Genomic DNA, 24166 nt, shown 5'->3' with positions numbered 1-24166 from the left:
TGATTATCTTTTGATATAATAAAAGAATTAAAGTATTTTAAAATAATTTTTTTTTTAAATCATGATTTTATTTGCGATGATTTGGTTTTTTGCTTTTGTGAATAGCGATTGGTGTGGTAAATCGGCATGTACTACTTTATATGTTGAATGTGTTGATTTTAATCTCTTTTTTCGTTTAAGATTTATAACCGTGATAAGCTTAAAATTACCCCCGAAAATAATTTTAAATGTTCTTAAGGTTTAAACGAAAAAATTTTTTTTTGATCTAATTTGAAATCTGTCGGTGAATTTTGATCTACTTAAATGTAAAACAAGCAAAAAATTGAAAAGGGTTTTAAAGAATCATACCCTAGGTGAGGGGTATTAGAGGTCGAGAAGGGATTGCTACAACTATTTACTACATTAAAAAAAAAATTTCTGGTCATTATGGTTAAATTGTGATTGATATTTTACATTTCAAAATCATACTAAACGTTTGTTCATGGGAGGTTTAATATATTACTTTTTAGAAACTACATTTCTGCTAAAAGAAAGCTACTTTAAAAGTGTTTGCAGTTGTAAACAATAACCGCGTTTTTTAGCGCTTCTATAAAGTTTGGGCTGAGCTCTCCAACTTTTCTCATTCGCCAAAACTGGTTGAAATCTTGATGAATGGATTCAAGAGCTTTTTCGGTCCAGTAACCTAAGCCTATAGAATATAAGAAGTACAAAAGAAATGCAAGTTTATCTTAATAACATTCGTCATAATTTATCCAAATTTTTCGATTCAACTGTTGAAATAGAATATTTAATTCGTGATATGATAAACTAATTTCTATTAAGTTAAAAAGTTATTTATCATACCAAAGACTCCACCTTTCATGTCGATGAATTCGATAATATGTCGCTTTACTATGTGCACTTTTAAAGGAATTGTAGCCTATAGATTTCTAAAGCTCATAAAGAACTCCTCTAAATCTATAATATATGCGGACCTTAATGATTTTCCAAAACAACCATGGACCATTTTTTCAAAATCTCTAAGTACCTTAATGTATTTGGCAGTGGATACTCCAACACGCTGTCTATGTTTTTAAACAATTTATTGCAAGTATTGCCTTCCAAACGATGCAACCGTTGGTAGGACACTCTGCAGATATTTATCTTAGATTGATATTGGTTAACAAACTGTAACCCACACTCCTTGTTTTCAAATAAATTTTTTTTAAACTCTTTTAAAGTTTTGTCTACAACACCTAGCAGTATATGTAGACAAGGAATTTTTACAAGTTCCAGTAATTTTTTGTTTTTCTCGCCTGTTAATAAAGGGGAATTAACAACATTTGTGTGTTTTTTTAAAATTTGCACCATTACCCATCCATTTGTGGTACAATCTACACAAAGATAAAATGATCAGCTTTTTAAAAGTCCGGAGATGACGTTTTGCAATACGCACAAGTGTGCTCTGAAGTTGTAGTTTGTATTTCAATTATTTGCAGCAAAACCTTTAGATCCTCAAATTCTGTGTAATCAAAGGATGAAATTTTTAACTTAATCAAAATAAACAGGAAATTATGATATTTTTCGTTAAATGAAGGCAAAACGGTTAATATAATAGTTTTGTAGACACTTGAATCTTTAAAACCTTTGCAGGCATATCCATCCACACTTGCTCAGTTTCTCTGGATTTTTATTATTTTTTAACTCTGGCTTTAGGGTTATTAACAGTTTAACTTTAAAGAATCACTGCCCTCCATCTACATCTAATTTGATATCAACATCATTTGTTCTTCAACTTCTGTGATAAAGTACCATTGCTAGTAGCTCTTCAATGTCATTGCAATACACAATAGGAGTATCTTTTTCTACCAATTATAAACCCATGAAAAATCAAAATGAATGATACAGGTTGCAATCTAGCTATCAAAAAATATTTGTTTTGGTAATAGTTTTACATACATCTTCGCTTTCATTTAATTCTAATTGCAAAGGAAGTTTATCACTATTGAATAATTTTCCAATCATTTCGTTGTTCTCAATCAGTTTAAAATTGAAACCAGATTCCATGCGTTTCCTCTATCCCCCCCCCCCCTTCCCTCCTCACTTCTCAGAAATTGTGCAACTTCAATCATGTTGCGATTACATAGAAATCATAATGAAGTTATTAAAGAAATTGGCTTTAAACTGATAACAAAATTATTTTTTAAAGTATTTTTAAGCAGCAAAAACTTACCTGGCGTGTAGTTTTAATTGACGTTTGTTAAGTTTATCTAAAGAAAAGAAAGGTTTTTTAATCTAAATCTTTCCGAAAGAGACTGAGTTGCTTCAAACCATAAGTTTTCAAAGGTAAGGTGTTCCCTGTGTTATTTGTGCTTAAATCTTTGGTAGAACTGAACAAAACTTTTTCTTGCGCTATTAAGGATGTTGATTTTGCAATGGCAGTCAATTTATTTTGTCTTTCTAATTTCGCACATGGATGTGTAATTCCTTGTTCCACTTGGGCATAGCAATGTGGAAAAATTAGTTTTTCTGTAGGTTTATTTGAAACATCTTCAACACCTTGATAAACAAGTTTTCCCGACACACATTCAACCATAGGGGCCAATATTTTCTCTATTTTTGACTTGCATCCATTTTAACAAATAAAACTATCATATTCTCTCCCTTTAATAACACTGGGATTCAGGTCTAAATTTTATAGCATATTTATTGCAACTATAATAACCAAAGTTTCGTAAAAAAAATTTTAACTAAAGTAAGTTTAATAATATAAATTTAAAAATATAGTTATAATAACCTTCACAACACGGCCGCATAGTGAAGTAAGAACAGTCCCTACAAAATTTTTTCTACATTTCGAGCAAATCATGGTAGGAAGGTCAAGGTTATCCGCTTAATAATCTTTCCAGAATACCCAGCAAACATGTCAGCGTTGAATCAACGTTGAAAACCGGTCGCAGCGTAGAAAAAGCGTTACAGTGACAAAAACAACGTCTTTTCAACGTTGAATCAATGTCCGTTTTTGTATACTAAATCGCGGTAAATTGAAACGTTGAATAAGCGTTGAAATTGTAACGTAATTTAGCTTCTCAAAATAAAACGTTTATTCAACGTGGAATCACTTTACGCAAAAAGCCACTTTAAAAACGTTTCAAAATTTATGCATAATCAACGTTAAAGATAAACCGCTTTTTAAACGTTACATTTTCAACGTTGAAAAAGCGTTTAAATTTCAACGTATATTATCTTCTCAAAAAATCGCGTTTATTCAACGTTGAATAAAAGTACGCAAATAATCACAGTAGAAACGTCGCAAAGTTTAAGGTTTATCAACGTTACACATTAGCTGCTTTTTCAACGTATTTAAGCTATTTATAAAACAACGTTTATTCAACGTTACGTATACCCACGTTGAAAATGTGGTAATTAAAAAACGTTGAAAAAGTGTTTTTTTGCCAACGTTAATAAAACGTTGCTTTCGCAACGTTGAGGAAGTAGCACATTGACAATTTTTGTCTCATTGATGTAGCCCTTACAAAAATAATTTGCCGTAGTGGAAAGGCAAGGAAAACCTAATAGAATGCATGCAGATGGTATAAAAAATATTTTAAAGTTATATTTTATAACCTATTTTTAATGCGACTAATTTAAAACTTTTAGATTTTATATCAAAGTGTATATAATATACATAAATCTCAGGGTAAATTCTATTTATTCAGGTTATTTTTGTCTATATTTTTATTTTATTTTAAGTTGACCATTTTAATAAGATGCTCATTTTTTTAAAAAAAGTTATTTCTTAGTTATAAATAGTACTTTATTTTAACAATGTTCAGATGTACAAAGTAATATCAAAGCTTATAAATTATAATAAGTCAGACTAAATTTAGTCTGTTAACAGACTAAACTCTCATTGTGTGAAGACTCATTGTGTGTTTTTATGTCTGTATTATATATTCATGCTTTTTTAAAAATTTCACATAAATGTATATAAATATCTATACAAAATGAATTTCAGCTCAGTCAGTAGCAAACTTTGGACATTTTTAAATTAGTTGTTGGAGTAGTAAACCATTAAAAGAAAATTCTGCCTCAAACATTTTCAAAACATGACAGCTATTTGTATATATACACATAAGTAATATTTTGAATCTGTTTATTTTATTATTATTGCCTAGATATATATTGTAATCTGTTTACACTTATTCTACATTTTAGTTTTTACATTTATGGTTTATATTTATTTTACTAAATAATTATTAATAGATAAAGAAGCATGTGAAGGATTTAATTTCATGACTCTGAAATGAGGAATCTGAAGAAGAATGTGAGTAATTATGTTTGTGAATAATTGTGTTTCTTTTTGGATTTCTCTTTTCTTTGTTTTTTATATGGTAAAGAATAAAAAAAAAAAAGAGTTGTATGTATTTAAAAAAAAAATGTACATACATGCTTAATAAATTGCATTTCTTTTTTTTAGAATTTCAGAAAAAGGTTTTTAAACAACTTTTAGAAATTGAAAATATGGTAAAGGATCTTCAAAATGTTTCTTCAGATATATGCGAAGATCTGCAAATAAGTGCATTGAGTTCAATAGAACAACTTATTGAGCTAGATACTACATTAAATGACAGTGTCATTTTTTCTAAATGGGTAAGTTACCCTGTTGCTATTGCTAGTTTGATTTTTTTCTTTATATTATCATGGTAAATTGATTTACCTTATTAACTGAAAAGTTAATTAAAGAATATAATTTTATTTATTATAATTTGTCATTCTATACATACTTTTTGTTTTTTCAAGTTTCAATGTTTTTTAATTTGTTTAAAAATGTAAGGGATTTTATAAAAGATTGCCTTATTTTATATAATTATTTAAGCATTGATTAAAGATTTTTTTGAAAGCAGGTATCGCAAATAGCGAAAATTGGTGGAGTTAACTTAAAAGATAATGTAAAACGTGTTATTGAGCGGTAGGTCAATTTTTTACACCTTTCCAAGCAAAAATGGCAATGGTTTTTATTGGATAATTTAAAAAGTGTTTGCGAAATATATTTATTATATTAAATATAATTATACGCTTTTTTAAGCATATCATTATATGCTTTCTTTCCTGTAGCATGAATGTTGCATTGTACAATATTGTAAATATTGATTCAAATAATTACTAACTTTTTAGACTGTTAACGATTGAGTTGCGCTGTTTGTTAAACATGAAGGGACAAATCAATTCCACGAACAAAACCAAACAAAAGTTTGCTTTTTCAAAGACAAAATTGTATCATGTTTTAGTTGGTAATATGTTTTGTTTAAACTTTTTAAGTATGCAGATTTTAATAATAGCATTTAAGTTTCAATTTTATATTTTAAAGAGTGTCTCAAAAAGATACCCAGCTGAAGCAGGGATTTATGAAGCTGTAAAATCAATTCTGAAATATTTGCCAATAAATTTTTCTAGAAAGCAGTAATCGGAAGTTTAGAGTTTTTTAATGACATTTTAGGATATGTGATATGATTTTGTTTGTGTCTTGTGTAAAGCGCTTTTTCTTAAATATACGTTTATTTGTGTAATCTTTCATTGTATTATAAATTGTTTTATTCAAGCTTTTCAAATTTAAGCAACTACAGTCAGCTAATTAGATTGCTTCAGAGAAACTGATGATAGTAAAAGTTTATATATATATATATATATATATATATATATATATATATATATATATATATATATATATATATATATATATATATATATTTATATATTTATATATATATTTATATATTTATATATATTTGTTTTTACTTTATAAATTTATTAATAATCATACTAATTCATTATAATTTTTTTTTTACATTTGCTCTCAGACCACTAATGATAAAAGTTTTATTTTTTGGTTTAGATTCTGTATCTCAATGATATCCTGGCCTATCGATACGATGTCCTGTAAAATGTATTTTTATATATTGTATAAATATATACAGACACTCACACGTATTTATATTTTTATATATATCTATGAATTGTATATTTTAGGCTTTTTTTATATTTATCATTTTATATTACTGTTGTATTAAAAATCGATTTTGGAAATATTTCAAGTGTAGAGTTCAACAAACAATTTTGTTTTATTTGCCAATTCAAGATATATATATTTATTTGCCATTTCAAGATATATATATATATATATATATATATATATATATATATATATATATATATAAGCGTTGATTCAACGTTATATTTCAACCTTTATTCGACGTCTTAGAGTAACGTTAAATCGACGTTTTACTATCAACATTACAAATCCTTGCAAAATCGACTGCTTTAACAACGTTTAAGCAACGCTTTTTTAATAACGTTTTTTCAACGTTATGTTGCGACGTTTATGCAACGCTTTTTTAGTAACATTTTTTCAACGTTTAGTTGCGACATTTTTGTAACGTCTTTTAGTAACGTTTTTTCAACGTTACGCAACAACATTTATAGTCCGGTAGAATTTCACCAAAAAAGGGGTCAACCTAGAAAAAATTATTATAAAGACATGTTATATATCGTTGGAAAGCTTATTATTTCCTCTTTAAAATGGGTAATTGGTATTTTTTTTTATTTTGGGGAAAAAAAGTTATGACGTCACAAAGATTAGGAGTAAAATACGAAATTTTAAACGTTGCTGATAAATTTTAAGTATGCTGTACAATAAGTTGCGTTGTAACTATAATAACACTTATATTTAAACAATATAAAAGTGTTGAGTATATATATATATTTTTTGTTACTAGAAACATGGCTTTCGGAGCCGCGGGGGCCGCAGCCCCCCAAAGGACCTTTTTTGAATTTTGCAAGAGGAATATTTTTGATTTTTTGTTTGTTTTTGTCAAATATTTTTGTTAAACTTTGTTTCTGTAAGTAAAAATGGGTAGAGGGAATAAAAATTCTTTGTTCTACATTTCAAATTTTAAAGTTATTAGAATGTAATATTCTTTTTGTATTCGAAATGTAATCGAATTTTTTTGGCAATATTTATCAAAAACTTTTTAATAAATTATTTATCTTAGTGTTTATAATTATGTAATGATTTGCTATTTTCAGATTTTAATATAAATTATCTGATCTTGTAAGTGATAATAAAACTAGTTCTGAAACTGAAAAATTATGGACTTAAAAAATGAATCCTCTGTATGTGCATTGTGTGGTAAAATGAAATTAGAAGGAGATTCGTTGAGCCAAGTGGGGGCAAGATTTGGAAGGAATGTTGATAACCAAGGGGCTCTTGGAAAATTAATTGAATGTGCTTTAAAATTGGATTTAAATGTATTAGTAAATGAACTGAATAAAAAACAAGAGACAGGAGAAAAGGTTTTTATTCACTCATCGTGTCGAACTAAATTAAGAAACCAATCAAAATCAATTAAACGATCACAAGCATCGATGGAAACTCCTATTGAAAGAAAACGTTCAACTCGATCAGAACAGATTTTTTTTAATGTTTTTATTGTGGAAATATGTGCACACTTGACAGTCGCCATCCTGAGAGAAATAATTTCATAGAAGTAAGAACAAAATCATCAAAAGTTTATCATGCAACTCTAGAATTATGCAACGAACGTAACGATTTTTTATCTAAAACAGTTGAAGCTAGACTTTTGAATATAAATGATCTTGTAGCTGTTGAAGCACGATATCACATCTATTGTCGTGCAAAATTTGAAAAACCTATTACTACATCAAGCTGTGGAAGACCAACATCAACAGAAAAGCTTACTGTCTTTAATGCAGCATGCATAAAACTTGAGGAAGATATTGATCTATACACAGTCTCTGAGTTTTACGAGATGATGCAAACATTTGGAGAAGAAATATATTCCCTTAAAATGACGCAAAATAAATTAAAAGAAAAATACGGAGATTCTATGCAATTAGTCTCGCGATAAGGTAAAAGTAATGTAATTATACTGGACAGATTTAGACATATATTATGCGAAAACTGGTACACCAGAAAAAAACACAATGCAGAGGACGAAAAAATCAGACTTATAACTGCAGCAGCAAAACTATTGAGTGATTGTATAAAGAATTTTGACCATGATGTAAAAACGTATCCTTTAATAGAAGATGTAGCTAACAATGAAAACACCTGCATACCCTTATTGCTGAAGGTGTTTATCAGAGAACTAATTCCTGTGCCATTAAAACAAACGTCAATTTCACAAGCATTGTTTTCTGCAGTGAGGTTTGTTTATTAAGTGACGACGAGGTTTGTTTATTAAGTGATAATTTTATTTGTATTTGTTTTTTAAAAAAATTTTTACACATAACAATATAGAATACAAGAAAAACTAAATTTATTTAACAGGTCATTCGTTGGGGCAAATATTTACAAATATAGAAATAATATTTTTTATCAAGGTGCGCTGAAATGACAGAAGCAATAAATTCATTAACCTCGCCAAGAAACTCAAGTAAAGAACACAAAGAACTTTGTGCGGGAAGGATTAGACGTGACTCTGAAGATTTTCAAAAAATTAAATCATGGTTTGATTCTCATAGCCCATTTGATGTAAGAGAACAACTTCAGGCTCTGGACTCAGGGCTTGTAGATGAGTTTAATCAGGTGACTTGTGATTGTTCTGAAAGCATTGGTGCATCAATACTGGCACAAATGAATGATATGACATACACAGAAGTATCCTTCAAAAGGAGTAATCAACTCAAAAATCTTCAAGGACTGTACTCAAATATTAAAGTCAACAATGAAAATATATCAGTTGATCCCTTGACATTGTTTTTGCGTTTATCAGTTATCGTTGAGAAAAAACCAGAAAAAGAAATTGAAGACTACTTTTACTATGAACTAACTTCGTTCCCTATGTCACTTTTTAAAGATGGTCTTATGCGCAGTGCTCAAAAACACAAGCTGAAAAATTACCTAACAAAGCCAGTTATATCTATGCCATTTGCTCCTTATTCTTTAAAAGTTGCCGATGGTGGCGCTCTTTTATACTACTGCGATTGGAACAAGGGTGAAATATTTGACAATATTTTTGAAAAGTACATCCAATTTCTTAATTACTTTAAAGTTAGTGTAGTAGTATTCGATGGATATGAAAATTCTACAAAAGACGCTACGCGTATAAAGCGTGGATCTTTATCACAATTTGCAGTTGAAATACATAAAAGCAATCCTTGTCCGTCTGATAGAAGTAAATTTTTCTCTAACTACGCCAACAAAAAATCATTTATCCGAATTCTAGAAGTTAGATTAAGAGAAAGAGGTTTTACTGTGTATGTGTGTCATTCTGACGCAGATACTACAATCGTTAAAATTGCACTTAACTTTTCCAAAACAGAGCCCGTCACAATATTTGCTGATGACAGCGATATTCTTTGCCTCTTATTACACCACTGTAAATCAGTTGAATCTTTACACAAAATATATTTAACAAGTATGACAAATAGAGTTGATTGCCAGCGTGAATGTTATGACATTGATCAGATTATTGGCAGTACAGCAGAACATGTCATTAACAATATTCTTTTTGCGCACGCATTTACAGGTTGTGATACAACATCAGCAATTCACAATTTTGGAAAGACTTCAATTTTTAGAAAGCTTGAAGCCAAAGACTTGTGCAATGCAGCAAATATTTTTTACCATGATGATAAATCGCCTGATGAGATTGGAAATGCATCAATTCGTTTCTTTCAGCTGCTACATTCCTCAACATCAAATCTACAACAAATACGAAAGCAAAAGTACGAGGAAATGATAAACTCAGATCGAGCTCACATAGACCCTTCTGTTCTTCCACCATCTCCTAGAGCTGCTTACTACCATGGATTGAGAGTATATCATCAAGTGCGTATTTGGAGATGTCTAAGTGAAATTGATCTTGACCCACTTAATTGGGGATGGAAATTAAATGGCTTTATGTACTCACCAATAGCGACAGATGAAAATGCAGGTCCAGAGGATATCCTAAAGGTTGTTCGATTTGGGTGTAAAAACTCCTGTTCGAGTCGATGTTCCTGCAGAAAGATGGGACTTCACTGCACTTCATCGTGTGCTACCTGTCACGGGATTAACTGTACAAATATTGAAAAAGTTGACGAAGAAAATGAACCAGCCCATGACCGTCACTTCTCAGATGTTTTTACATAAATTTTAATTTAATCAGAATAAGTAAGATAAACTTAATGCATAAAGATAAACTTCTTTGTAAATTTTTTTTAACATGCTCTTGGTAACATTACAGAATAATTACGTTTAACAGTATTTTATATATTTTGAATATATTTGTTTTGTAAACACATCTTTAAGTCAAATTTTCAAAAAATTGGCTAAAGTAGCGTCCCCCTCTACCTTTATACCGTACTTTTAGTTATTATTATTTCGCTTTCAGTTCATTAAACCAACTACTAATACTTAGGAGTAATAAATATAAAAATATATTACATTTACTTGCTTAAATTATAAATTCTTTTAGTAAAAAAACGTCAATTTTGGTGCTTTTCTGCTAATCTTTATGACGTCACAACTTTTTTTCCCCAAAATAAAAAAAATTACCAATTACTCATTTAAAAGAGGAAAAAATAAGCTTTCCAACGATATATAACATGTCTTTATACTAATTTTTTCTAGGTTAAGACTAAATTCTACCGGACTATTAATCAACGTGTCTTTAACAACGTTACATATCTTTGCAAAATCGATTACTTTGTCAACGTTTCCGCAACATCTTTTGCGACCGGTTTTCAACGTTGAATCAACGCTGAAATATTTGCTGGGTACAGTGTTGATAAGGTTTGAGTAGCCATTTTTCTATTTATTTAGATTTAAATAAGTTGTTTCAGCATTACCTAATGGTCTTAAGTCCTACCCTTTCCTAAAGCAGCAAATGCAAATCTTTTTAACAAAATCACCATGTTCTTTTGCATGTTTAGAGATTTTAAATGAGTGCTTCAAATAAAAACTTCTGATATGGATTAATAATATTGGCATGATATATCGGTCATATCAATGAAATATAATGGCCACAAACATGTATTCAGTTCTTATTTCAACGCGTATGAGGAGTTATTATGCAACTGTTAACAATTAACAACTGCTAGCTAACTAATTACAACTGCTTATAACTTATGGTTGCTTTAATTTGTTTTTGTTTCAATAAAAATGTTAATTTTATGAAATGAAAATTACATCCCAGCCAACACACCATCGTTGGCCCGACGTTTGGCCAATTCTTATCGTAAAGTAGACCCACCGTTGGCAACCAACGTTGTGCCAATTCTGTGGTAACCGCCGGGCATGCATTGGCCCACTGACATTGGCTCGACGCTGTTTAGCCAGCATGTATCCGAATATATATTTTATTAGGGCCAATGAATTACAAACGCTTTTTGTACTTAATACATAGTTCCGCCAGTGTTAAAATAAAATAACTTTTATTTGTTATTATTTAATGTATTATAAAACCTATTTAAGTAGTTTAATCGAAATACCTTTTGAATGGTATCACGATCAAGCGTGGATGAATTCATAAGGTAAATTACTTTAAGGTATCAAAATGCCTTTTCAAGGTAGAGAATAAAAAATATGTAAGAAAATATACGTATATTAGATGATATAAACTGTTGTACATTAATTATCGTCGTCATCTGCATCACCCTCTTTTTCTTGAAGTAGTGAATGGGATGCTGAAACAATCCTCAAACGTTTGTTTGTTGAACTGTCAAGGCTACGACGTTTGCGCCCTCCTGATCCGTCTGACTTTTTGCTATCGCACGAATTACGATGCCACGACTTCACGTATTCCTTTACTTCCGTTTTCGTAGCATTTTTTGTATATGGATTATGCTGAACTGCACCTAACCATATAAAAAAAATTAAACATTTAATATAATGTACACAGCAGCCCTAAAGAAAAATAGATGAAAATTTGGTTTAAAAGTAATTAAAAAGTCATTGGTTGTGCAATCATTAAAAAAAAAAAAAAAAACGAATGAATTTTTCATGGTAAATTTCATGATATTCTATTTTCTATTATCTATTATTCATAGAGCATACTCGTGTTAACTGAAAGTTAAAACCTTATGTGAGGCCTAATACGTTATGGTTTAAACCTTCGTAACTAACAAAATTTACATGTTTCATTACATGTACTGTATATTTAATGAAACATGCATAAGTAAATTTTGCTAGTTATAACTAAATGCCCATTAAGGGAGGTCGATTTTGTACTTTTTTCAAAGTTTTAACTTGCTGTGCCCTCATATAGCTGGGAAATATTGTCAGGAATTCGGAACAATCTTTCTTTTTTTTTCTACTTTACTCAAATTTTTCGCAATTGATTAGAAAAATTCAGTAAAAACGTCAATTTTACTAAAAATGTGTTTAACAATTGAAGGGTATCATTGAAAACTAGTAGTTTTAAGGTTTTCGATTTTTTAGATCTCTTGCCTACATTTACAGTTAGGATATTGTTGTATCGTTACAAAGAAGCAAAATCATTGCCGGAACTTTTCAGTTACCACACATTTTATGCTTAAAAACTGAAAAACGAACCTTGTTACATAATTCATAATTTTTTTTGGTAAAAATAAAAACTGTGGCGTTGCTGATTTTACTTTGCACCCATCAACTAAATACTATTTTTAGTTATATAAAAGTCAAACATACAAGTTAGTGTTATATTTTACAGATTTGCAGGAACCGGTGAAAAAAGGTAGCAAAAGTAGCAGCTTTGATCCCCAACAGTTTAAAAAGTAAATTACCTTTTATTGAAAAAATAGTTTTTTTAATAGTAAAAGCTAATCGAAACTCAATTAAGCTCAATTAAAACCATTACATTTTTCTTATTTTTTTTATTATTCAAATTAGGTATTATAAAAAATAAATTCAACACGCAGCGTTTATTTAAAGCGTTACAGCTTAACAAAAGTATATGGTTTTAGGCTAAAAAAATTTAGTTTTCAAAATATTCTCAGATCCTATTAGAGTGCATTGCTTAGCCTTAGCTATTCCCTAGGTATAATCTAACAATTGTTCCAAAAATAAGCAACAAAAAAATAGATTTTTAACTAAAATTAGTTTTCGCTTTAGGTAAAATAAAAGCATTTAAATTTATTATAACACTGTGGATTATAACATAGGAATGTTGAGAAAGTTAAAAACAATAAATACTATATATCATAATCTTTTTTCGAATAAAACTTTTTCCTTAAAATTCGACTTTTTTGTTTTCCTACTGCTAACTCATGCCTATTCTGTAAAGAATACGCTTTTTTTGAAACTTCAGAAACAAGCTTTACAGCACGCTCAACAGACTGACTGTGCAATTGAAAGTCCCAGCCAAGCTCACAAGGATCTGGTTTACATTCAATTGTATTAAGTGGTTCCTGATAAGTTAATTTTTTAGTAGCTCGAGGTTCATAGATCAGTTTATCATCAGAAACCAGTTCTGTCCATGTATCACACTCAATTTTAAGATTTTCAATATTTGGGATTTTGTTAATTCTGATGCCACCATATATTCTATCAATTGGGGCAGTTGGAGGATTTTCTCGGCATTTTAAAATCAACCTAACTGCTCTATTTCGTACTTCTTTCATATAATTAACAAGAAGGGATAAAAGAAAGTTTTCTGGGAGAAGACAATATGCATTTCTTAAAACAACAGGTAGTATAATGTGTTATATAGTTTGGCTAAAAGTCTTAATATTTTTTGATGTTGCGTATAAAATACTTGGCCCTTCAGTAAATTTTTTTGATTTCTTAATAGCAAACCAGGTTGGGCCATATTCTGTCTGTATGTACTTTACTATCACTTTAAATACAGGAGTAGGTTGTTCTGTTCTTGTATACAAAACTAAAATTCGTATTGCTAATGTTAGCCACCTGGCATGATTTACAGGACCAACTTTATAATAGGTGTAAATTGGATTTACAGCACCTGAATTTAAATAGATTTTTTTCTTTTAAAAAAACAAATTATAATAAGAGTAAACATCCTTAATTAAGCTGCAGATTAAATTTGTTTTATATTTTTAATATTATACTTACCTGAACTTATACCACACATATTCCAGCAATAACCTTTGATCAGAACTTAAGTCATTGATCACACTCTCTTCTAGAATGACTAAAGTAGTCAAGACAGGTTCGAATTTGGCAATTGGTTTATTATGATGGTCTTGTGCTACGGCTTTTCCAATTTCACCAAAAAATGTTTGTGGAGTGTTTGTACCCCCATCTAAATGTGCTATAATATGGCGCAAAGGTAACTCATTGCTATGAAATGCACATCCAATTTTATGAATTGTTCTGCCAAGTTTCCTTTCAAGACTGGAACACAGACCAGTTTTATACCCAGTGTTGACAATTGTATTGTCAAAAACAATTCCTAACAAAGAATCAACACTGTTGTATTGTGTTAACACTTCAAAAGCAGACTGAGCTAAATTTTCTCCCATTTCATTTAAAATGTCTTTGTGTGCCAGATGTCTACCTTTCATTTCTCCTGATTCTACTGTAAAACTTAGATGAAATGCCTTTTCAGTTAATTTGCTTTTTTTGCAGACTATCTAGTAACATACTTCTATAAACTAGGCTACCTTTATCATCTTTACTATTACATCCAATACATGATAGATTTTGGACTGTAATATCATGTTCAGCAACAGACTGAAGACAAACTCTTTTATTAGCTCGGTCCATTTTACTCTTATCTAAAACATCAGTTTTATCAGTTTTAGTAATAATTCTAAGATCTTTCAAAAGTCCATTGTCAAGAGCTGCTGCAGCTTCACTCGATACCGCATAGCTAAAAATTTACAATAAAATAAACAACTTTGTGTAAAAAAAATACATTTATCAAGTAGATTATAACCAAGTTCAAATATAAATTGCTAAGACAACCATAAAAACACCAATTTAGTCTTTTAATTGTATTTCTCATAGAAAAGTTTTTAATAACACTTTTTATTTGGAAAATTCCTGAATAGTTAGAGACTTTAAGGAGAACAGATTTAAAAGAAAAATTCAACAACTAAATTGATAAAGTAGCTGCGTATTATGAAATAATAAAGAACTAAATAAACTAAAATTTACTAACCGAACACACTCTAAAGCAAAGCTATCAAGCTTTCTTAAATTATATGTTGAAATAGCAATTGGCTCCATATATTCTAAATCTGCAGATGATTCCTAAAATATAACATTTTTGGATATTAAAGCAATCATCTGTGTGTGTGTGTGTGTGTGTGTGTGTGTGTGTGTGTGTGTGTGTGTGTGTGTGTGTGTGTGTGTGTGTGTGTGAGTGTGTGTTTATTTAGGACAAAAATATAAACTTATTCTTACTGAACCAGACTCAAAATTTATATCAAAAGAAGAAAATTTGCAGTTATCAGATGAAGGTACTTTAATATTTGGACACTTTCCTACTCTTCTTTTTTCTTTTTTTACAGAGCTCCAATCTATTGGCCCTAGCTGCATGTTTCCTCTTGTGCCATTTCTTGATCTTTGGTATTTGATGTATTCTCGTTCCTCAAGGGGAACCTAAGAAAATTTAATTAAAATATCATAAATGTAAACTAAAAAGAAATAGATAAACAAGTAGATTAACTTTTGTGAAGGAAGTTCAAAGAAACTCTATAAAAAAAATTTAATTCTTAACTAACCTTGTACTCTGGCGGACAAACACATAAAAAATGTTTACTACTAGATTTTTGCATTTGACCCTATCATCATGACAGGGAACTTCATCTAAATTACAACCACAGGTAGAAATATCGTATAAATTTTCCAATACACTATATGCTGCAATAAGAAGTCCTTTTTTTGCATTTTTTTCCAATAATAAGTTTCATTGTGTTAAATGCTTTGACCAATTTTAAATAAATTGACTCATTTTTTATCAAGGGCAATTTTGGATTTCATTTAACCAAATTTTCACAAGTTCTTGTTGGGTCTTATCAATTATGTTAGATTTGTTTTTAAACTCCGATTGTACGAAATAAAAGTATCTATAAATGTCTCCATAAGTTGGTAAGTCACTTACAGGAAAATCACTTTTTGAACCTCCAATGAGTTTTTTAGTGGTTTGTCTTGTTTTTGGACCCATTTATTACAAGTTTTAACCAAAGGACATTTTAAATTATTATTAAATTATTTACCCGATCGCTTTTGTTTACAATATTTCTTTATAAAACTATTCCCGCGTCTGTAGAAATTTTTAGTTTCTTTTGAATTACGCATTTATTTTTCAAGTCGTAAAAAATGAAAAAACTGTAGTCATTATCCTAAACGCGAAAAAACTGAAACAAATTCGTTAAAAAACTTTAATTAGTTCTTTATTAGTTAAAAAAAACTCTAGGCATCTGAGGGAACAGCTAAGTCGACTTCAAAAATCGACCTCTCTTAATGGCCATACACAACATAATTAACAACATTTATTGATCACCAACCGTAAATTGCAGATAATATTTTCATGGTTTTGATTCCTTGCTTTTGCCCACCTCGACCTTCAAAGTTTATTTTTTGAGCCACTTCTGTAGCCATCAATTCAGAGAGCACGTTTCTCAGTGTTTCTGCAACAGTTCGTCCACCGATCTGACCAAGATGCATAATCTGGAAAGTTTTATATTTTTTATAACAGACCCATTAAAACCAGATAAAAATCTGCAATAAAAATATTATCTAAATTAATTATACCAATCCATCAAATGAAGATTTTTCTATTAGAACCTGCTCAAGATGTTCTAATTGCACAATGGAATGCAATGGCAATTATATATTGTCAAGTAATGCAACAGCAACCTCTGATGAGCCAACAACCTTCAGTATCATTTTCTGCTGCATAAGACATGTATCTAATTTTTGTTCAATCTTTGTGAGACGAGCAAACATTGAACGGAGTAAGGTTGGAAGATCGCCTAAAAAAGATTTCATTTAAAATGAGCAAAGTCGTTTAAGTTGTTAAATATCTTTACTAAATCTTATCCTACACAGTAAACACTGAATTCAGTAAGACAAACACTGTTTTACTAATGTTTTTAAATGCTGAAAACAGCTCACTGCGCAGCATAAGTTAAATACCATGGTTATTGCCAGTTTCCGATTGCGAATATGTGTTCACTTTGATGAATGCTGTATGATCAGTTTCCTCTTCTTCAAAGTACATAATGAATTCACAAAAACATTTCACAACAAGTAAAACATTTTGCATTATAATATTTACAACTTAAAAGTATATAAAAATAAATTTAATTTAACTTGCAACATTGATAAACGAATCGAGTGTAGGGGAGAATTACACTTATTGTTTTACAAATTAACCCGCATCCGTGTCCCGCAATAATTCTAATATTCGTGATGTTTTTACTTAAAAGTTATAAATGTAAACAACAGGCGGAGATAAATCTTTAGATATTTTTGACGGGTATTTTTATATTTATAAGTTAAAATTTTGCTGGTTATGACAGGACTAGAATAAGATAAAATCTTATGGTCGGTACAGCGGCGCAGGAATTGGTTTAAGGGACTGACTCATAACGGAAATATGCCATATGCATGTGAAGCGAGTAGCTCTTTTTTTATCGCCCCGATAGGAATTTCTTCTAAAATATTATATATATATATATATGTATGTATGTATATATATATATATATATATATATATATATATATATATATATATATATATATATATATATATATATATGTCATAACTATCAAATAAATTTTAAATTGATATAATTGTAACTTTTAAGTAACTTAAAAGTAAAAATAGTAAGTTACGAAAGTTGCCTTTACCAGGGCTAAGAAGCCTCACCTGCCCCATATGACAAAATTGTTATCTATGTCATTTAATGTTTTTGGAAGATTTGTGGCTATGAAAATAGCCGTTTTTTAAAATGTTTTATCGTTGGCTTTGAAAGCTATCAATGAGATCTGCATCGTTGATAGATAAGTTTACACATTCACAATGGTACCACTGCGGACACTTTGTACACTTCACCCAATCTTTCTTTCCAAAGGAATTTTTGCAAACCTATAATAATAGAAAGCTAAGATTATACTACAGTCTATATCAGTATTAATATATTTGTAATATCACACTGTATACCTCTAAGACCGTAGATATATAGATTTTAAAGTAAGGATAAACTAAATTTACATATAATTCCAAAAAATAATGGATTGTGAATTTACAGAGGATTAGATGACAAATCATAGAAAGTTTCCACTATCCACTATTTTATTCCAAAACTTAAGGGGATGGAAGAAATTTGAGTAAATAAAAAAAGTTTGATTGGATGGAGGAAACTTACATAATTTTCCTCTCTCCATAACATTTTCAGCTTCAAGGAAAAAATGAATAACTGCTAATAATTAAATAAAATATTTATTTCCATTGTATTTTAAAGAATTATTCACTTACCCTGCAAATATCATACAACTTTTCAAAACCACTTTCAAGGTTCTTTAAACACCCACCACATAAAGTGTCGTAAATGAATTTACGAAATTGCACCTCATTAAATGAATCATTAAGACTTTTCCCTAAAAATCATTTAAATTTGTTGTGTTTATAAACAGCTTTTACAAAAAATCTGTGCCTTGATAAAAGAAGTGCCTACATAACTTTTTGTGACATAGGCACAAGAAGTGACATAGGTAATTCTTTTACCAAGTATGTATGTATGCATGCATGCATGCATGTATGTATGTATGTATGTATGTATGTATGTATGTATGTATGTATGTATGTATGTATGTATGTATGTATGTATGTATGTATGTATGTATGTATGTATGTATGTATTTATGTATGTATGTATGTATGTATGTGTGTGTGTGTGTGTGTGTGTGTGTGTGTGTGTGTCTGTATGTATGTATGTATATATGTATGTATGTATGTATGTATGTATGTATGTATGTATGTATGTATGTATGTATGTATGTATGTATGTATGTATGTATGTATGTATGTATGTATGTATGTATGTATGTATGTATGTATGTATGTATGTATGTATGTATGTGTAAAGTGTCTGAGGTCAAGAAGTTTTAGCCATTTTTATTTCTATGTTGTCGTGAAAATCTAATGTCAATAAATTTGTGCTTAACTGATGCTGACTGACTTTGTAAACCTTTACAAAATTAAAAATAAATTAACCTACTTAAACCATTAACCATTATAAATTCAAGCCTGTGATTTACAGATCCATGATTTACAGCCAAGAAAAAAACCCCAGGGTTAGGGAATCAACACCTACATTAACCACTAAAACCAGTGTACCAAAATAACTGCTGGATATGTTACTAACATAACTATAAACTTTACCTTCACACAACTGTAATGCATAGTAGCATACATAAACACCACAGTTAAAACTGTCTTTTTGTAAACAATGACTTTGTGTTAAAACAACATTTGCGTTTAATATGTTGAATTTACGCTGGAAAATATCTTTGGCAACTGCAATTGAGTTAGCATGTGAAAAATTATTTGATAAAGTATTTGAATATAGTGGATCAAGAATAGTTATTTCTTCTGTTTTTACATTCAGATGTATTAAAATCCAATGAGAATTATTTGGATTAAAGGGAATAAAGACTTGATCTATATTTTCAATGTCAACATCTTTCCATAAAAGTTCTAGACTTTGCGAGTGGCTTAATGCTAATGCTTCTGTTGTCCCACAGTATTTTATAAAAGGAAACCTTTTTTCTAAACAATGCAGGAAGCTTCCGATAACTTCATCTTGAAGCCAGCCTTTCTGAAAATGATATTTAGTCTTTTGCAATTTTAGCAATAAGTCTGAAGAAATGTTGTTTTCGAGAGTCAACAGAGAAATAAAAGAAAGTTCGTGAGGACCATGTCTAAAAAAAATTTTTAATATTTTTATGAATCAGTTGATAAAACATACTGATGAATCTAATTAGCATTATATCAATCAATATTCATATTTTAATCTAATTTCAACATATATTCTTCAAATATATATATTTTAAAAAATTAAGAGTATCAGAAAAGAATAAAATAAACTATAAATTCAAAGAACTCAAAAGCATAAAAAGTGACCTTAAAAAGTGTTGGTTCTCGACTGACACACTAGAAAAAATATGGAAACAAAAATGCTTACTGCAGGGGCACTAACCTAATAAGAGTACTGGTAAAGTCACTAGCTTTGATGTCATCACATATTGTTGCAATTTCTTTATTGCGTATTAAATCAATATCTTTCTGACACATTTTTAAAATTATCTCCTCTTTTTGATATTGTTCAGGATATTGGTATGGTTTTGTTTTTTTTCCTTTTATCTTCTCTTGTTTTTCTGAACTTATTAGGCTGCCATTGACTATCTATCTTCTTATTTAGTGCAAAGTTCAAAACTTTACTTTGCAAAGTTGCCTTCATAGGTACATCAATTGAGTTAATGCCTTTAATGGCTTTGACTTGTCTAATCATGTCTTCCAATTGTCTGTTTATTGATGGAAGTTGAATACTTACTACCAAGGGATTAGTTACTAATATAGATAACTCATCAACATTTTTTTAAAACCTTTCAGTCTCGTTATTAAATGTTTGTGGCTTTTTCATCATCTGACCATGCTCTGATACAACTGAAAATTCTTTTAGGAAGTTTTTTTTTGTTCTCATAAGGAATGATTGTAGCTTGTGAATATACTTACAAGGGTTAACCTTGTCATTGCAACTACACTTACATAAATATGCACACAAACAAACACAGGCTGGATTTATACATAAGTGTGAACATAAAAGTTCTTTACAGGTGTCTTGCAAAATGTCAACTTTATATGTTAAGTCTTTTGATTGACTTTTCACAGTGCATTGACTTGATGAACATTTAAGAACACAGTTGTCTGAAATCAGCATTCCTTTTTCGTGACGTTATTTAAATTTTTTGGGCGAGAGATATAGTTCCTAGATAAATGTTGTCTCTTTTGTGTCTCCAATAATCATCTTCCTCAATTTTTAAAAGTAACTTTATTAGATCATCTAACCTTTTATTGGGTCGTCTATCCATATAAACTGTTTTTAATTTGTTATGAAATGATTCAAGCAATATATTAGTGTCAGTATCCGCATGTGGAAAGTTGCGATAACAAGAAGCCCATTTTTCATGTCGAGTAGCATAGTATGTTACAAAGTAATTTACAAAATTAGGACATATACTTTCATATGTTTTGACAAAGCCATTCATAATTGATGTAAAAACTATAGGATCTTTCTCATCAATCAGTGTATCTAGGATCTGGTAAATATCTTGTAAATGTTGAGAACCAACTAAAGGAAGTTTGCCACACCAGGCACGCTTTACATGCCATTGGCATAGCAAGTGACGAGTTTCTCCAAATACTTTAGAAAAAGCATTCCAACTTGAGCAATCATCATCTGTCATAACAGCGTTAACATGTACTGGAATGGTACATCTCTTCTTTATTTCCTCCAAAAATGGTCTTATAGTTTGTTCATCAGAATGATTGGAAATAAAAAAAAGCTACTGGATAGCCCCTCTTAAAATCATCACGAACTAGCAAAGTTACCAAAGGAAATGCATACTGATTAGTGCAATGTGTCGAATCAATACAAACAATTTGTGACCCATGTTTTTCAAACATTGCCAGCTGCTGCTTTATTTTTAATTTATTTCTAAGGCCAGTGCTAGCACCAGGTACTTTGACGTTGACAACACTCCAAAAAGAAATAATTTTTTTTATAAGTATGGCAGTACCTTCAAAAGCTTTCCTTTCAATGTCTGGGTGTGTTCTAAAAGCAGTTGTTGCTTCACAAAAAACACACAAACACAACTTTACAGACAATCTCTCTAGTGTTTTTGATAAATTGATTTAGCTGTAAGTTTAAAAAGACTATTGCACTCAGTTTTATGTAACATTTATAAACCTCTCCACTTAGCCAAGAAAATAACTCCATTATGCAAAAATTGCTGCTGACCAGTCTTTTCTGTTAACCAATTGTTTTGTATAGATTTTAACAGATGCACATAATCATATAATTAAAGTTTATCTCATGTTGATAACCATGTTTTACTTTCAGCTGTTTTAAATGTTGCAAAAAATCGCTGAAATATTCAGTAGCCATCAGTATTTACTGCTAATGCCCAACCATTATGAATATCAATTATTGTATCAACAATAATTGATATTCATAATGGTTGGGCATTAGCAGTAAATACTGATGACAACAAATATATTAACTCTGGACCTCAAAAAATACATTTTATCATAAATGATAAAATTGTTGTGGCCAACTTTTCAGAGTCGTTTACTACATGACCAAATTTAGTACCTCTTTGATAAAGAAGGGAAGCTTTAACAAACATCTCATCAATCAAAAGAATAAAGGTTCTCTTCATTGGATTTGAATTCATAAGAATACTGTTTATGAAGTTTAAGTCATTGGTTGAGCTAATTTTTGAGGTCAGCCGTATTAGAGTTCGAATACTAGGCAATTTGTCGTCAATTCACAAACGGTCATACAAACTTTGTTGCATAGCAAAACATTCATATGCCGTGCATATAATATCTGGGGTATAAAAAATTTCACCTACGTTATCCTTTCTCATGGAATTAACGTGCTTAAATAGAATATTAGATTGGTGAGAATTTTCTTTAGACTAAAAATCAAACTGCTTTAAAAAAAAAAAGATTTAGTTTTGATTAATGTTAATCTGTTTTTATTTAGAGATGAAATATTAGAAGTGGTGCCATTGCGATAAGCAGCAAATGAAAAATCATCAAAAATTTCCATAAAAAAAAAAGGAACACCAAGTTCGAAAATTTTTGACTGTGTGTGTAAACTTTTTTCATTAAGCTGAAAAACAATACAATCATTGCTATTTATGAACATAGATTGAAAGTCATATAATACAAGTGTATCATCTTTTAGAAAGACTTAACTCATCTGGTAAAATATTTCAAAATCCGCTATCTCGCATAGTTTTTCGTGCTTTGGTGGTGTTGGTAAACAACTTGGTAGTATATTTTTAAAGATAGATGGTGAGTTTAACGGTCGTTATTTTCCATATTTGGTTACAAAAGGTGCATCATCTGGGCTAATGCAGCTCTAATACTGCTGTGTTGTCAGAGACAATAAAATAAGCTCTTAGGATGGCATCACTCCATCTTTTCATTTTCTCTGGATCCTTTGGTAATTTATAAATCGAGGTTTTCGTTACAGTTTAGTGACAGTTCAACTTGCAGAGCGGTACACAACATTTTAAAGGCATTTTTTAAACTGGTAAAATAACTTATCATTAATTCGACAACTATATACTGTTAGTTATTACAGCATCCAGTTAGCTGTTACGTCCTAAAGTTGCTTTATATAACTTATCAACCAATAGGATTTCATAAATTACTAAAAAAATCAAAATGTAAACGGAGTATTATAAATCGGCATTCAGTCAAACAACGTTATTGTGCGATGTCAAGGCCTGTTATTATAGACCATGATTTTAATAAATAGAACTTTACATGTACTCTTAGTTGCCTTATAAACGGAAGGGAACGCTTATTAACCCTTTGAGGTCTTTAAAAAAAATTTTTTTTTGCCTATCAGGTCCAAATTTTTTTTTTACTTATTGACCTTAAATATAACAGAAAATATATGTTTGACCCATGGCTTTTCTTTATTTTTTACAAAAAATAGGTTTTTAGTGTAGCACTAAATTGTTTAATTTTTATTCTGCCAAAAACACTATGACCTAAGTGCAAGTACTAAACAAGAAAGAAAAAACAAATATATGTACAAGCTTGTTTTTATTCTTAAGTAAATTGCAATATTGACTTTGGATATCCTATTTTACATGAAACTCAGTCTCTGTATGGTAAAGTTCAAAACAATCAGTAGGGTGTAGTCCTGGTTTTCTAGTGCAGGTTTTACAATAGTACACGGTTTTTTTTCTACCACCTTGTGTTTTTCTGTCACTGCATACTAAACAGTCTTTGGCATTATTACTTGGAACTTGTGCAATAAAATGTGGCTTTTGGTTGAGGCGCTCATTATCATCTAGTGATGATCGCCTTCCTTTTCGTTCTTGAATGTTACGAACTGTTCCTACTAATTGCTCAATGAGGTTTTGTCTGTAGGTTAGGTGTCGAAGTTTGTTTTTACCATTGCTTTCACAAAACTTATTGAACAA

General features: G+C 29.9%; 2 protein-coding genes and 4 pseudogenes across 5 annotated transcripts; 3 read left to right on the top strand and 3 right to left on the bottom strand.

Moving 5' to 3' along the window:
• The first annotated feature begins 3247 nt into the window (after positions 1-3247).
• Positions 3248-5969, top strand: LOC149880360 (uncharacterized). Of its 2 annotated transcripts, XM_090070585.1 has the most exons (7): positions 3248-3572; positions 4246-4306; positions 4460-4632; positions 4884-4951; positions 5158-5273; positions 5583-5642; positions 5876-5967. In XM_090070585.1, the coding sequence occupies exons 3-6, from the start codon at positions 4504-4506 to the stop codon at positions 5594-5596; spliced, it is 327 nt and encodes a 108-aa protein (XP_089926711.1). In that variant the 5' UTR covers positions 3248-3572; positions 4246-4306; positions 4460-4503; the 3' UTR covers positions 5597-5642; positions 5876-5967. The 2 variants fall into 2 exon arrangements, with proteins under 2 accessions (XP_089926711.1, XP_089926710.1); XM_090070584.1 differs by lacking the exon at positions 5583-5642 and having other exon boundaries at positions 3256-3572; positions 5876-5969.
• Positions 5970-7128: 1159 nt separating this feature from the next.
• LOC149880359 (uncharacterized) lies at positions 7129-8219 on the top strand (annotated as a pseudogene).
• Positions 7807-10631, top strand: LOC149880358 (uncharacterized). The gene has a single exon (XM_090071039.1). It carries the CDS (start codon positions 8393-8395, stop codon positions 10133-10135), a length of 1743 nt encoding a protein of 580 aa, XP_089927165.1. The 5' UTR covers positions 7807-8392; the 3' UTR covers positions 10136-10631.
• A 2522-nt stretch (positions 10632-13153) lies between these two features.
• On the bottom strand, positions 13154-16320 carry LOC149880357 (uncharacterized; annotated as a pseudogene). Its single transcript, XR_016446095.1, has 5 exons — positions 15652-16320; positions 15332-15529; positions 15087-15178; positions 14048-14795; positions 13154-13939 (listed from the first exon to the last, which is right to left on the bottom strand). The product of XR_016446095.1 is annotated as an uncharacterized LOC149880357 (transcript).
• A 2521-nt stretch (positions 16321-18841) lies between these two features.
• On the bottom strand, positions 18842-21845 carry LOC149880356 (uncharacterized; annotated as a pseudogene). The gene is made up of 2 exons (XR_016446124.1): positions 20137-21845; positions 18842-19858 (listed from the first exon to the last, which is right to left on the bottom strand). The product of XR_016446124.1 is annotated as an uncharacterized LOC149880356 (transcript).
• A 471-nt stretch (positions 21846-22316) lies between these two features.
• LOC149880355 (uncharacterized) lies at positions 22317-23191 on the bottom strand (annotated as a pseudogene).
• Positions 23192-24166: the final 975 nt, after the last annotated feature.

The sequence above is a fragment of the Hydra viridissima genome, unplaced genomic scaffold, assembly GCF_058129835.1.
Source record: "Hydra viridissima isolate aposymbiotic clone 2 unplaced genomic scaffold, HvirCarnegie_v1 scaffold_13, whole genome shotgun sequence".
NCBI classification, from domain to species: domain Eukaryota; kingdom Metazoa; phylum Cnidaria; class Hydrozoa; order Anthoathecata; family Hydridae; genus Hydra; species Hydra viridissima.
This window is presented reverse-complemented; position numbering and strand designations above follow the sequence as displayed.

Bases quoted from the DNA above. Each gene is read 5' to 3' on its own strand.
- LOC149880360 (XM_090070584.1), top strand. From the start codon at position 4,504: ATGGTAAAGGATCTTCAAAATGTTTCTTCAGATATATGCGAAGATCTG. The intron at 4,633-4,883 runs GTAAGTTACCCT...TTTTTTTGAAAG, and splicing joins GTGTCATTTTTTCTAAATGG to CAGGTATCGCAAATAGCGAA. The intron at 4,952-5,157 runs GTAGGTCAATTT...CTAACTTTTTAG, and splicing joins GTAAAACGTGTTATTGAGCG to ACTGTTAACGATTGAGTTGC.
- LOC149880358 (XM_090071039.1), top strand. From the start codon at position 8,393: ATGACAGAAGCAATAAATTCATTAACCTCGCCAAGAAACTCAAGTAAA.